We start from the raw sequence: 15,817 nt of genomic DNA on the forward strand, positions 1-15,817 counted from the left end.
AAGATGAGCTCCCCTAACCCATGGACTGTTAAGACTGTACAACAATGCTTGTGGTGATAGGAAACATAAGAAGTTAAAAAAGCCCCACAGGGACAACATCAAATGATGTTGTTTATTCAACTTTCTTGTACTACCTTCCCTTTCAAGCCACAAATATTTTACTACCAGTGTAAAGAGGGTCAGCTTTCAGTTTAATAGGTTTCACAATAAAAAATAACATCATATACAATCAGATTAGCTCTAAATGGCAAACTTTAACACACAATTCAGGATTTGCATTGAATATTGAAAAAATCCTGCAATGAATGTTTAGGTTACTTTCTCTTTGAACCATTTAAAAATGCAAATCAAATGGAGCCAACAGAGAAATAATCTATAAACTCTTTTCTTCCACAGAAGGGAGAATCACCCTTAGAAGAACCTCCAAATTTAGAAGCAGAACTACAGCATGAGAAAAACTTGTCACTTCTATTCTGACACAGGAAAAGAAAATGCTAATGCCAGTGTATTGTACAAGAAATTTTCCACCTGTAAAAATAAAGTGTGTGGAAGTTCATATAAATATTCCTGCATAGGTGTTAGCTTATAAAGGTGTTTTAGTGGCATGTCACTAACTGTTAGTCTTCTGCAAATCTTGCTATTTTTTTAAAACATACTGAATTCTTGACTGCAAACATTTACATGTCAATGAAGCCCATGAATCCTCCAACTGTTCTGCAATTCAAGGTTACTAACACAAAGAAAAAAGCCTGTATGTGTTGACCAAGGGTTTTACTGAACCACAAAACCCACCCAATTAATCAGTTTGCAGCTTTCCACTGGCAGAATTGTAAGGTTTTACTTTTTACTATGCAACATGCCATCCAAACAATTCTACTGTCTGTCAAGCTGCATCACTTAGAAGACTCTGTCCTACAAGGAGGACATTTCAAGAGATTGGTGGGAGAAAGCACTCCTTACAAGAAAAAATCCCAACAAACACATTGAGAGTGCAAGTATAATAATCAAAAGGAAAAGCTTCAACTTCAGCTGTAGGAAACATAATATTTAGCTGAATAAATATCAGAAATATTATTTGTTAGTAAAAAAAAAAACAAACATGGGCAATGGGAATGTGTAGAAGTTTGCATGAAACTGAGGTGAGCTCTTAGTGACAAAGTGGGGGAAGAGGAAACACACCTTAGATTTTGGAGAGAGAGTGTGCCAGAGGTACAGACAGGAGAATTTACACAACAGTTTGAGTTGCACGTGCAGGCACCAGGCCTGGATGAAATACAGGACAGTCACAATACAATGAATTATAAAAATAATTATGTGTAACATTGTAGAGAAGAGGAAATGTGGTATAGCCATGTTGATGCTGAGCTCTGAATGAAACTTTCTCTTTCTCAGAGGTGTCAAAGATATACATCAAGATTCCACCAGTAGGCAAGATGAAGCATCACCTAAAAAGGCAGGACAACACACCAGGGTAAGATTTCAAGAACAAAAAATGCAGACAGTGTTGATGAAGAAAGAGAATAAAGAATTACTTTTTTGAAATTTTGCTAATAACAGATCAGAAGAGTCTCTGGTGAATGCAACTTTAGTTGAGTAAAAAGGAGGGAAGTGGATGGAGGACTATCTAGGTTAATATTGTATTAGTGGCAAGAAGTAAGAATATGCTCATTGAGGAAGGAAGCTTTCAGATCTTTAGCTACACTAAAGCATGAACACTAACTAGTTTTACTGAGTTTTAACTGAGTTTCACTTCCATATTCACAAACTTCATAACTTCCAGGATTTCCAAATTGGGTAACTTCCCATAAAGATGAAAGCCATCCCTGATACAATCCAACACACAGAGCCTTCCACCTCTTCAACAAGTTCTCTCACAGATGAAACAAACATTTCTTTTGCCTAACTCTTAGGGATGGATGTGTTTGTTTTGACTGAAAAATACAACATTTTTAGCCAGACACCTCACTTTCGGCACAGAAAATTTCAGTTCACTTTTCAGCTGACCTATGGCAATGTTACAAACAATCACATTTGTTTTTCAAAACCAAAGATGAAGCCATACTAACAACATGAGACACCAGCAGCCTCACTTTTAACACATATTATCACTTCTGCTTCCTTACATCTATCAACTTTAAAAAAAGTTTAAAGTTTTAAACTTTTAAAGAGGGCAGTTTATCAGATATTTCACCTGCAACATTCACTTAAGTGCTTTACCTACTGGGCACTGCCCAAAGTCCATTAATATCAGGAAACTTATAGCCTAAAATAAGATTGTGACAGAAGAGAGAAAAATTTTAAACGATTCTGCAAAGCAAACAAAGTTTCACCAGTTATCAGTGGCTAGTTTGTGATCAAAATTGTCCTTCATTACTGGCCCTGTATCTTTGGCAGTTAATGCTTCCAAAAATCAGGTGAAGAATGGACACTTTCAGAAAAGTCTGCAAAGGCAAAATGTATTTTCCTTTGAGTAGTGTGACTCCTGTAACTGGCAGTGCCACGTGCCCTGCACTACCAGTGAGACAGCTGTATTGCAAACCCTGACTTAACCTGTAACTGCAAGCCCACTGTTCAATGCCTTTGTCTATCCAGCCCTGTGGAATGAGAAGTATTAAAAAATAATCACTATTAATTTAATTCTGTGTGAAATATTAATCTTCTGTAAGTAAAAAGCAGGGCAGGACACCCACGGTGCCCTGGAGACACTTACTTAGCCTGCTCTGAAGGAGGCTGCCCTCTTCTGGGTGACTTGCTTTCCAAATCGCTCTCCTTGGTTCCATCCCCTGAGAGATTCACCAGAAAGAAAAGGAACAATAAAGGTGAAAATAATATATTGAGCATCTGAAGCCCATGAAAAAAGGTGTTGGTATGAATCTCGACTGTTAAATGATCTTTTAGGAAGAGAAAAAACCCAAACAAAACCCACAAAGCAGGACAGATGCCCTGGTAATGAAACACACGAGTTCACTGGAATTGTCATTCGACCTATCATCAATTCATGTTACTTTTCTATTTGTGGAAACCTTGGGTTTATGGTATTAATAACTGGGATTTAGCATAATTCTCACACTGTTCTGCTCAGGAGCTTTTTATCCCATTAGCTGCCTCTACCTTGCCTCCAACAGATACATACAAATGCTTTGTACTGAAGAGCTGTTATTGCAGGTAAAGCTCACCTTCAAGTGAAAGATTCTTGTTTCAGATTATAACTCTCTAATCCCCTGACCACAAGAGGGGCTGGAGCGTGGCCAGAGAAGGGTAACAAAGCTGCTGGGGAAGGGGCTAGAGCCCAAGTGTGGGGAGGAGCAGCTGAGGGAGCTGGGGGTGCTGAGCCTGGAGCAAAGGAGGCTCAGGGGAGACCTTCTGGCTCTGCACAGCTCCTGACAGGAGCCTGGAGCCAGGGGGGCGTCGGGCTCTGCTCCCAAGGGACAAGGGACAGGACAAGAGGAAACGGCCTCAAGTTGCCCCAGGGGAGGTTGAGGTTGTCCCTGAGGAACAATTTCTTGCCCTGGAGGGTTGCCCAGGGCTGTGCCAGGCTGCCCAGGGCAGTGGTGGAGTCCCCACCCCTGGAGGGGTTTCCAAGCCGTGGAGATGTGGTGTGAGGGACACGGGGCAGTGGGGACCTGGCAGTGCTGGGGAATGGTTGGACTCAATGACCTTAAAGGCCTCTTCCAATCTAAATGATTCTATAAGTTGGAGGAAACTACAACAGGTCTTTACTGTGGCCTTAACAAATGCATTGATCCTAGAGCAGACCCTCTGGCACGAGGAGCTTTTCACGTTTCACTGTAATACATCTCCCTTCTGACATCAAACTAAAAAAGAGAGGCCACACAAAGCATTAAACACTTTGATTTCTTCTTGCTAGATCTAAATTATTACATGCAAGTATCAGCACTCAAGGATAAATTAACTTTTAATTTTAATATTTTGTAGAACATTTAGAAATACCTCAGAATGACAAGGTGCTATAAAAATTTAAGCTCTTCCACTACAGTAGCTAAATGTTAAGACCCCAAAAGATTTAATTTTAAATCTAAGTACTCATGGAACTTGCACTTAAATCAGTTATCAATTATCAAACAGATACTACTTTTAGACCAGTCCTATGGAATGTCAGAGCCCTGGATTGATTTGGATAAAATGATGACTTAAAATAAATCTTAAAAATATTTTAGCCAACAATGATGAGAAGAAATTATTTAAAATAAATCTTAAAAATATGTTAGCCAACAATGATGAGAAGACTGAATATTCTGTTATTTTAGAAATCTATGTCATAAATGGGTTGTGAGATTTTTGGGGAGTTAGGCAATATATGAATTACCAGGCAGCCCAATAGGATGTACAGATGATAATATCATAGAGACACATTATCTTGTAACTGGGTTTGTTCACGTCTTCTCCTAAAATAAATGTTACTTTTGCACAATCTTACCATTCTGTAGGTATTTAGCCTTTTTTGAGGCACTCCTCCACACTGCTATGCAAAAGAAAGCCATGTTGATAACACAGGTAATTCCCAGCTGTCTCCTCAGTGAGATAGATCCATGCCACTTTGAGGACTTTGCATTAATTCTGGAGTATTTTCCATTCTGTTTTCTTACATATTGGTCACAGAGTAATTACTGAATAAATAAAGACTAATACTGACAAATAAATACTAAATACTGATAATTACGGAATAATTATCCATCTCAATGTCAGATGTGATCACATCATCATCTTTTTAATAGGCAAAAAGAATGTTCCCCTATGCCCACACTTAATACGGCCCCTGGATTTGGCACTGGGGAGGCCACAGCTTAAGGACTGGGTTCAGTTTTGGGTACCACAGCAGAAGACTGGCACTGAGGTGCTGGAGCATCTGGGTGATGGATCTGCTATTCAGCAGCAGCTAGGTATGGTAACATCCAGTCCCTTCACTTGAATCTGGCCACTTACTGCTCCATTCTGGGGCAGAATGCAGGATGCTACCTCATGACAAAACACAGACATGTGACCTGGGAATATTTTGAAAATACTTTATCTCTGTAGAAAAAAAAGAATAGGTAGAATTACATGTCAAAGGCATAAGCTCCTTAACAAAGTCAGAATGCTGCCCACTGGAAGAGGTGCTTCTCACAGTAAGAAAGAAGTTGGAAAATAATGGGGTTAAATTGGTGTCCAACTTGTTTTAAACTCCAAGGAGAAAATTCAGCACATAGTCTGGGATATCTGTGGGAATACTCCAGACAATGCTTTAAGCGACTTTGTTGAAGAGGAAAATAATTCCACACAGAAACTGTTTATATTTTTAAGAAAGCAGGGGTCAACTCTCTAAAGCACTGGTTAAATGACACTAAAGATTTCTGGATGTGAAGTGAGAGTGTGGAGATGCCCACCATGACAAATAATCACCTTTTTAGGAATCAAGAAAAAGCTGTTAGTTTTGAGGAGGAATTGTTCACTCAACAGGGTAGGCACTGTGGCAAAGATGTTACTTTCTGACTCACTCTCCCCATCCCAAACTGGGAAGTACCCAAACCAGACCTTTCATTGCAAATGCCAACACAGTTCTCAGCAGGTCATAAAATTAAACACACATCAACTGCATATATCTTAAATTTTGTGAAGGAAAGGGTGTTCTAAAATACAGGTCCTTTCAATACACCCAGTTTGTACAGCTAGTTGAGAGATGTTATCACTCATGAAAGAAAGGGGAGAAATTAGTTTAATTCTTCCTCTGAAGGCTTTTTGGAATGTCAACGACTGAAACAGGCATTTCAGTATTAGTTCCAGGGGCAAATGCCCAATTTAAAAGCCTTGCACTGGCAGAGAAGAACCAGCATTCTGGGGAGAACTGGAACCAGCAGAGAACTTGGTAGGAAAGCTGTGAACATGCTGACTGGCAGCAAGCACTCGTGAGGAACTCGATGGTGTTAAAACTGTTTGACAAACAGGCAACAAGGACACAAAGCTGATTCATAATGAAGACTGGCAGCACAATAAAAAATTAGGATATAGCTACTTCTGTCTAGTCTCCTAGCACGACTACTATTTAGGAAAAAAAAAACCAACAAACAAAACCTCCACATAGAGGCCTTCTATGCTTCCACAGGTACTCTGCTATTTTTAATAAGGAAAAGGGATGTAATGCACACAGACTGTAGTATCTTCAGCTTGAAGACATCCAGTAATTTTCATTTTTTGTTCAGTCAGCTTTGACAGAAACCCAAAAATTCTTGATCATACTCTTAAAAAAAATAATTTTAAAAACCCCTGTTTTTCTTGGAGGAAAAATCCACTTTTGCTGATCCATCGTGAGAGCATATGGTACAATAACCAGTGCAAAAATCTGCAGACATCTAGATAAATTTCAAACAGTGGTTATTCTATCCTGCTCAGAATATTTCTACTCATCATCATTCATGAATGTTAGTGAGACCTCAATTACTGCACATAAATTCCAAAATATATGGGGCATAAAAATCTCTTTAACCCAACAAAAAGGCATAACAAGAACTGATGGCTGAAAATTAAAGGCAGACAAATTCAAAATCAGACAGGAGAATTTTTGTTTTTTAATAGTGAAAGGTAAATTGAACAAGAAAGTGATGGATTTTTTTTTTTTTTTATATTATTTGAAGCCTTCAAATCAAGTCTTAAACATTGTACTGCAAGGAAATAAAAGCTCTTGGCCTCTAGATGGGAAAGGTGACAAGAAAGCTCTATGTATTTTTTTTTTAATATTAAAAAGTCACAGCAGGTTACCTAATGGTTTCTTAACACTTCAGAAGACCACAACCTATAAAACCATAAAAACAAGTTAGTCTACTGAAAATATACTTCTTGATCAGTCATAGGTTGTATCAAAAACTGTGACTGTGTGATTAAGTGGACATATATCCTTATGCAAGATGGAAATACTGTAATTCTTAAAAGGTGAGTTTTCTGAGAGCTGATGACATTCAGTGTCATGTTAGATTAATTAAAAATAAGTAGTAAGGCTTTTATTTTTTTTTAGCATGAGAAATAATAGCAAAAAACTATGTAAAAGAATGCAAAGCAGCAGAGTTAAACTAATCGACCTTCCTGAACTTCCCTTTTAGCTTTCATTTGATAAAATCTAGGTAAAAATAGTGAAAAAAAAAATGCTACATTACATGGAAGCTTTTGCTACCAGAAAACTGGAGGTACATAAACCAGGACTTGCATTGCAAATCTCAACATAGTTCTCCAAAGGCCACAAAATTAAACATGCATCAACTACACACATCTTTTCTGTCCAGCTCTCCTGGCTAAGAGAGATTCCAGACCTCAGCTGTGTATTATAAACAGAAAACAAAACTTGTTTCATAACTAAGTTGTTTCAGAAACACTCCCAAGATTTATACTGAAAAGATTCACACTTTAAAAACCAACATCAGCTTTTCCAAAAGAGATTAAAATTCTTCAAGAGGAAAAAAGAAATCGAACATCCTGCATGAGACCCAAGTTACTAAATCAAGCCAATAACCAGAAAAATGTTGCCATAAGAAAGACAGAATGTTCAACTCACCATTTGATGGGTGATTCCTGAGATTTTGTGCAGTATGACTCACAGGAGAGGAAAATGGACTCATTTCACGTGTTCCTGTTGTTGGTGAGTAAGAGTTGAGATTTTTCTTCTTGGCCTTCGAAGGTGTTCCATCATATGCCTAAAATGTAGCAAAACACAAAGAATCTAAATGAAAATGGGATAAAGATGAAGAAATACCCACATCCATCCAAACCTACAGGAGCTGTTAACTTTCCTTCCACAAACTAAACACATTCTGGCCTCTACCTTTCCTGGCAGTAGAGTCAGGAACCAGACAAAGCCTCTCTGAACATTTACCAGCTGCTCACAGATTTTTCTAAGTAATTCCCAATTGTATGTGCTCCCATTCATGGAAAGCCCACCTTACAAATTGTGGTGGGTTGAGCTTTTTTGGCTGCCAAGCCACCCGACCACTCCTCCTCTTCATTAACATTAGTTTTACTCAGGAAAATAAAAAAACCTTCAAACACTCACCTCCTAGTTTCCATAAATAAAAAGTATGTGTTTTTTTTTCTCTGTTTCTTTGGTTGGTTGGTTTTTAAAACTAGCCAAAACCTTGTATTACTTTTCCTGTAGTATTGAGAATTTAAGACACATAAACTATAAGCAAGTATTTTTAGATTTTAATTCTAGAAAAAAAGATAACTATTTGTTATTTCTTGTTATTTTCTAAATAAGTGTTAATTAAAAAAACAAACCCAAAACAAGTGGGTCCCTTAAATCCAAAACTGTCTCTGGCTTAGGATTTCAACATGTCTAATGATATAAAATTTATTGATTTAAATGAACTGGGCAGGGAAGTTTCCAGAAGGATTAGTCTGAAATTCTGAAGCAGTAACTGGGACTAGCTGGGACACAGTTCACCCTCTAGACTGGATGCTGAATTGCAAACTGGGATTTCAGATACAGCAGACAAAACCAAACCAACCCCACACTTTGTTTGCACCCAAAGGGCTCCAGCTCTAGTAACAACTTGTTTCCAGCTAAAAAGTTCAGCAGCCTTCAACAGCACAATAAAGGGACATTTTTGGCAAAACTACTTTTTCTAGTACCTTTCAAAATTTTCTCAAGGGCTTAAAAAAGGGCTGTACACATGCAGTGAAACAGTTTTTTTCCTATGGTTTAAGTTATTTTTTTTTCTCTTGGAAACAGTATCATTGAAGCAAAACCCATAGAAAGACAGAGTAAAAGATTCCTGCATTTTTTAATTTGTTACAATCCTGGGGCTTTGAGTTTGAGGAGCAAATTAATTTTTCTCTATTTTTGCAACTGTAGCAAGCAAAGGAAGAACTCATCCACTTCCCAGCCAAGCAGCCTGTTCTACCAACTTGATCCTCATTCCCTCTGTAGAAACTGAATGTCTATCTTTTGTCTTCATGCCACTCACAACACTCAGTATTCTTATACAGAGTATTTCTTCATTGGAAACTTTATTGTATATGATTAGTCTGTAATATCTTTGGGTTCCACTTATTCATAATAATTAATAGCATAATCAATATTTATTAATGTTAGAAAAAAACATAATGGGCAAGCATATTAGACCATTTCAATACCATGAATGAAACACAAGGTGAGGATCACGGATTTATATTCATTAAAGAACACACAGGACTTAAGCTGAGGTTGGGAAAAAAATTTAAAAAACCAGATAACCTGATATTTGTACTTAGGTAACTGACATTAATTTGAAACTGCAGAGGAAATCATTCATTCATTTCCTTCTCATACTCATCATTTTTTGTCCTGTTTTGCTGGAACAAGACCCTCATGCTACTCCTTTTTAAATCCAATGAACCAAGAGCATGGGAATCTCCTGCGTGCTCTCGGAAAAGGGTTTACTAGGACCTTGAGAGCATGGAAAGACAACTCTGAGAAGGCCTGAACCTCACAGGTTTAAGTTCTCACAAATATTCCTTAGAAAATTTAACTACAGCAAATTCAGATCTCTGAAGGGTTGGCCAAGCAGTATTTTTAAGGCAAGTAATCAGGTTCACCAGGTAACTTCTGACACATGTCATACAAAAGATAAGTCCCCGTTCCTGGCTTTCAGTTTTAAAAATGCCAGTATTATATATAATCAAGAGAAATTTAATAAATATAAAGAATGTTCAATATTCCCTCTAAAAAAATACAGCATTTTCTTATATCCCTTCTGTGTTCTTCCCTACTGAACTATTAAAACATCCTGAACTTCTAATCTCCTTCATTCGAAGGCATTTCTTGTGCCACTCATACCAAAGCCAATGCTCACAACTCATTTTCTTCCACAGAATGATAGAGGTCCACACTACAATTTCTGCAATTACACTTTCAAAGAGTAACAGTACCTTCAATTCTAATTCAGATGAAGACAAAATACTGATTTAAGCCATGGCATTATACTTCCAGTGCTGCTTGCTATTCCATTTCTTATATATATTACTGCACTTTTATACAAAGCTGCAGCTTTGATGTTTTTCTTCTCCTGCTCTGCCTGGAGTAGTTACTTTTAATTTAGAACCCAACAGTCTTAGTACTGGTCATCAGTAACATGACTTACACCCTATTTAAAAAGATTTAATTTGCTGCCCACTTATTTGGCTTTCTCATAGCTCCTGGATATTACTCTGTCTTGTTTCAGTCTTGAATACAGTAAATAATTTTGCATCAGCCATTTATACTCTTTTTGCAGTCTATCAGTACTTCAGCAATACCTGATGGGACCTTCAGTTTGTTGTCACTAATATTTTGCCATATTCAAGAAGGTTAAATCATCTTTAAATGAAATATTAATTGCAGTAAAGTATCAATGACACTTCAATGTCATCAAATCTCTTTTGTAGCAGGGAGAGTCTCCAATCTGCTTAGACTTCCAGGGTATTTTTCCTGCTTGAAGAGAGGTCACCTCAGCCACCATATATCTAGATATTTTTTGGACTCCTCTGAGCACCTTACCCAAACAAAAATGACTGCAGTACTTAGAAGGACAGTAGTTATGTGGAGTAAGAATTATCTTCTAGGAAGAAGAGTCTTAGTCCAGTTATGCAATTTTTTAATGATACCATATTAATATTAGAAAACCCCAAAATACTGATTTCTGCTCTGATTTATTCAGCATGCTTTGGGTAGTCTGACCAGTGGTGGCAAGAGGGCTTCCTGAACAACAGGCAAGAAACAGCAGAAACAGCAATGGATGCAGCAGAGCTCAACCAGATACCTCACCCAAACCACGTGTGTTTAGTACCTCACAATCCTTCCTACCTTCTATAGTTATTTAATTAAGGTACACTTTAAATCTTTGACATGGATCTGTTAAGAGACATCATATGAACCAAAAATCATCATGTAAACCCACATTGCTGAGATTTCACCAAAAGTTTTATATCATTCAGATGTGCAACAAAAAGCTTAACAACAGCCCAAGAACCTGAATGCAGGTAACCACCAAGTAACTCTTTAGCTTATGGGGAGGGGGCAGGGAAGGAATAGCTTTGAGGCAGTAAAAGAATTGTGTGTAATTTTAGCTGGACCACTCATCTACAAAAAAATGTTACTACAGCCCAAGAAGCAGATGCAAAATTACAGTCACAGCTGCATCCCGAGCAGAACAAGTTGGGTAATGGTACACTAAGCTGCTAATTAAATTGCTAATGATTTTTTTTAGTGCCACTGCGGTATTTTGCCACCTTTGTTTAAATTTAAAAAAAAAAAAATAAAAAAAGTGGCTGGAATATTTTTTTTTTTAAATTGCAAATTTCTGTTTTGCTAAATAGCAGTGAGACCCCCCCAAATATGTGCTGCATGTAAACAAATCTCTTCAAAATGACACTGACGTGAAGATTTATGGGGAGGTGATTTGCTGACCAGCTATTTCTCTCTATATACTTTCCCCAAATTTTCCTTCCTTTAAAAACCACCATCCTCAGGAGCTCCTCTGTATTGATGTCTGCAGCAACACCCACTGTTGATAATAAACTGACATATGTCACGACATGCTGGTGCTGGGAGTACGCTGTAGCTGCATTTACAAAAAATAATAGCAACAGTACAATTTTATTTTTATTGTGATAACTGTGGTGAAATTTATGGCAGTGTTAGTAGTTTATTGTTTCATTATGCCAGATTAGCTGAGGGAGGTAATTACATCCTTGATGTGAAAATGCCTTTAATGTTTTCATTTCGATTTTGTGGTTTATAATATGCAGATTACAGCATTATCATAATTCCATATTGTTACATGTACAATTACATGGCAGAACATTCACTTTTAGGATAACAGAGCTAATTTCTAATAAATGATTTCACCAAGGATCTTATCTCATTCAGCTCTTGGGTAAATAGTGCTGGCAATAAAAAAATATGCATATTTCTCCCTTATTTTCAAGTGATTCACACAGATGTACACTGCTTAAAGCCAAGCAGTTCTATGACAAATGGAATACAATAAATTTTATACTAATATTTTCAGCAGCAATTTTGTGCCTTGTTAAGATTTTTCTGGCCAACATCCAACCTGTCACAATGAAATATCACTTATATATGCCCGTGTGTGAATAGATCTATACACACACACATACATACAGCCCAGATGATCCCATACACCAAAAAATACTTACATTATCTCTTTTAACAGTGTCCAACTTTAATGCTCTTTTAACTCTGCAAGAGAAAAAAAAAAAAGGACAAGTTTTATGGTCATCTAGACACACAGATTTCTGGTAGTAAGGTCTGTAATTTTAAAGACATTTTCCTTTCTCATGTTTCACTTTTTTTAATATGCTACACAAGAAAACCAATCTCATCCAAAGCAAATGCATTAACTGATTAAAACACTGTGTAACAAAAATGTTGCTTGTTTAGAAGCATGAAATATTTGCAGAAGAAAATCCAATTCTCCATTTTATATTAGAGCTGAAGCCCAAGGCACTGAAGTGAAATCACACGGTGTATCTGTCCCTCTCAAAGACTATAACCAATGACAAAACACAAAAGCATTATCATTTACATACCTTCTGAGCAAGGGTTGGAATTATTTTGCCATTAGTAGAAATCAGGAATTAGGCATTTCAAACACAGGTACAGCCAAGGTGAAAAAAGTACTTCTTCCCATCATTTTAGCTCTTAACATGATTCAGTGCTACCAGACTATGACTTAACTGGGGAACAGATGCTCTATGTCTTTACAGGTCCCCAAACCATAAGAAACTATTTGCCAGTCTTCTTCACTATACTGATTCAGGAACATGCCAAGCTCTCTCTGCAAAATCTGCTCTGCTGAACTGGATGCCCAGCTGTTAATGGCAACGCTAGAAGAGGAAAGCTGAATATTTATAATACTTTATATCGTACAGCTGTCTGCTAAAGAGCAGTCATCAAAATTTTATTGAATGCAGGCTAAATGCTCAAAGGAAAGAAAGGTCAACATAAATTAAGACTATTTTTCCCAGGGACAACTGAAACTTTTTAAGCACATTCCTAAATCTTAAAAATAGTTTAAAGCATTCTATAAAAGGACGAGGAAAAAAAATTTAAATCTTGATATGAACAGTCCCCAAGAAACACATAGATTACATCAAATTATACAAGATTTAGGAAATACATCATATTTCAAGAACTTAGTTCATGGTTTTCATCTAGGAAAAGAATGTTTTAAGGAATTAAGATGACCCCATTCGAACCATAGACTTTTCAAGTTTATGTTACTATTCCAGAACTGTAAATTAAAGTATTAGAAAAAGAGAATGAAAATACACCTTCAAAACACAACTCAGTCTTATATGAACATTGTTATACAACTATCTCTATCACAAAAAGAGGAAGGGAATTATTCTATCTTAGAAAAGCCAAGTAAACAGGTAACATTTAAATTAAATAAGCATGTGAATTTCTTGCCAAAGGGCAGCTGAAGCTATACCAGTTTGATGGAATTCTTTACAATGTATTTCTCTTTTAAATAGAAAACCATATTGCTTAAGGAATACTGACTCTATTACATCTTCCACCCCAGTGGCAGCAGAGAAACATTCTATTTATTAATCCTTCTAGTCTGAAAGGATGCTCCAGGGGCCAATGCATTTGCATGTTATACTAAGGCATGTTACCATGGAAGTTTTTATGATGGACTTCAAAAAGAGCTGGCAGCCAAAGTAAAGCAGAATCTGGACTCAACATAGCCATAGGATGAAGATAAATGAGAAACTACATGAAAATCCCACTAAATTATAAACATTTTGAAAATTTTTTGGAGAGAAAGTTGTGGACTGGTCAAGACTATGTTCTTTAAAGTCTGTCAAGTACTGCGTAGAGCAATGGAGTTGCAGACAGCCCAAATTTCTCTCTGGTGGCCTGTAAAAGCCCTGCAAACACCCCAAGCGAGGCAGCCTCGCTCCAGGCAAGCCCTTCAATTCTGGAAGGAGCTCACAGGTACAATTTTGGCTTCAGAAGGTCAACTTTGCTTCGCCTTCCCCAATCCATCCTACCTGGCAGCCTGGTTTGCTTGTGGGATTGTTTTTAATGACTGTCTCTCTGGTGTCATAATGCGAGAAGATAAATCTCAATATATGTTAAAATTTGTGCTCTTAGTCTACACGCATTCCTTGGCTAGGACCACTAAACAAAATTCATCCAGACATCTAGCATGGAGACCTGGTTGCCCAAGTGTCTTCTATCAGATCTTTCAAAAGATGAACATAGAGAAAAACCAATATGTGCAAACAAAATTCCTGAAGTATTCTAGGAAACATCATGGAAGAACACCAGCTTTACTTTGGTTTATCTTTTTTTATAGGGTTGAAAAAGCCTTGCTGTGGCTATGGTGCAGAATCAAATGTCAGAGTGTGAACCAGAAATGGAGACAGAAAGGTGAGGCGTATGTGATGACAGTACACAATTTATTTACCTGCATTTCCTACCCCTGAATTGGTTCAAAATTCCCTGATGAGGCTTAATTCATTTTCTTAACTATGCACAGTATGATGGCACACGTTTGTAGCTAGTTAGACTACCTGCAATGATTATTTTTCCCCTTATATTTTGAATAAACTACACATTACTTCCATAGTGTATTATTCAAGGTCATATTGTCTGCTACTTGCTAATACTGGAAGATCTTCACTCACTGGAATAGTCCTTTGATGAAACCACTTATATGTGAACTGCTTAACAGTGACAGCCTAGGTATGCAATTTAAATTTCTAAAAAGAAGCTGATTTTCTATAGTGTTTTTAATTCCACATACACTTCCTCTCCTTCACAATTCGTTTATGAATGAATGCAATGGTAACAGTCAGGTACAGACTTAATGAACATAAAAGAGCATACAGAATCAGGGACTTGATTATATTACTTCATTAAAAATACCCTAGAGAGTACTGCAGTGCATTCTGAGGCCATTTGAATGTGCTTCCTCTTCAATTTCTGTTTTTACTGGGCAAAATAAAAAGGAAACACTTCCATGGTATTTACATATTGCTTCGTCTTCAAAACCTGCCAGCAAAAATATCTTATTGCTTGGAAAACCAGAAATAATACATGATCATTTTCTATGTTCAGCATAAATGGTAGTTAAACTCAGTATGCAGCCAGTGAGAAATAGACTTAACACCAACAAAACAAAGCTTGTGTATTGATAAGTTTCCTTGGTATTACTACTGTCTGGCATGATTACTTCCAGGAAGTCAAGACTGGCAGACATTGGAACCTATGTTAGCTCTAACATAAGTTATGTCTGAAACTGCATAAGGAGCTGTAAAATGGGACAATATCCCAAGCCTGTATACAGGCAGCATGAATCTTACGGCCTCATCTTTCTGCTGTTGAAGTTAGCAGTGTCCTATGTATTTTCTTTACTGTTCTTAAAAAGCCAATGATTATTCTTACACAAGAAAAACACCAGACCTACATGAATTACAGGACCTTGAGGGGCTGGAGCGTGGCCAGAGAAGGGCAACAAAGCTGCTGGGGAAGGGTCTAGAGCCCAAGTGTGGGGAGGAGCAGCTGAGGGAGCTGGGGGTGCTGAGCCTGGAGCAAAGGAGGCTCAGGGGAGACCTTCTGGCTCTGCACAGCTCCTGACAGGAGCCTGGAGCCAGGGGGGGGTCAGGGTCTTTTGTCAATTAACAAACAATAATAGAACAAGAGGCAATGGCCTCAAGTTGTGCCAGGGGAGGTTGAGGTTGGCCCTAAAGAACAATTTCTTCCCTGCAATGGTTGTCCAGGGCTGTGCCAGGCTGCCCAGGGCAGTGGTGGAGTCCCCACCCCTGGAGGGGTTTCCAAGCC

General features: G+C 37.6%; 1 protein-coding gene across 1 annotated transcript in view; it reads right to left on the bottom strand.

Moving 5' to 3' along the window:
• The window catches only part of ITGB3BP (integrin beta 3 binding protein (beta3-endonexin)), a gene marked incomplete at both ends in the record, with an annotated part of 15,865 nt that extends 3,663 nt beyond the window's left edge, over positions 1–12,202 (bottom strand). Inside the window, 3 exons of the mRNA XM_008946952.1 lie at positions 2,711–2,783; positions 7,541–7,679; positions 12,160–12,202. Coding sequence (XP_008945200.1) covers positions 2,711–2,783; positions 7,541–7,679; positions 12,160–12,202 — 255 coding nt within the window. The remainder of the gene's footprint in view (positions 1–2,710; positions 2,784–7,540; positions 7,680–12,159) is intronic.
• Between the last annotated feature and the right edge of the window lie 3,615 nt (positions 12,203–15,817).

This window comes from Merops nubicus, unplaced genomic scaffold (assembly GCF_000691845.1).
Source record: "Merops nubicus isolate BGI_N331 unplaced genomic scaffold, ASM69184v1 scaffold20699, whole genome shotgun sequence".
Taxonomy (NCBI): Eukaryota; Metazoa; Chordata; class Aves; order Coraciiformes; family Meropidae; genus Merops; species Merops nubicus.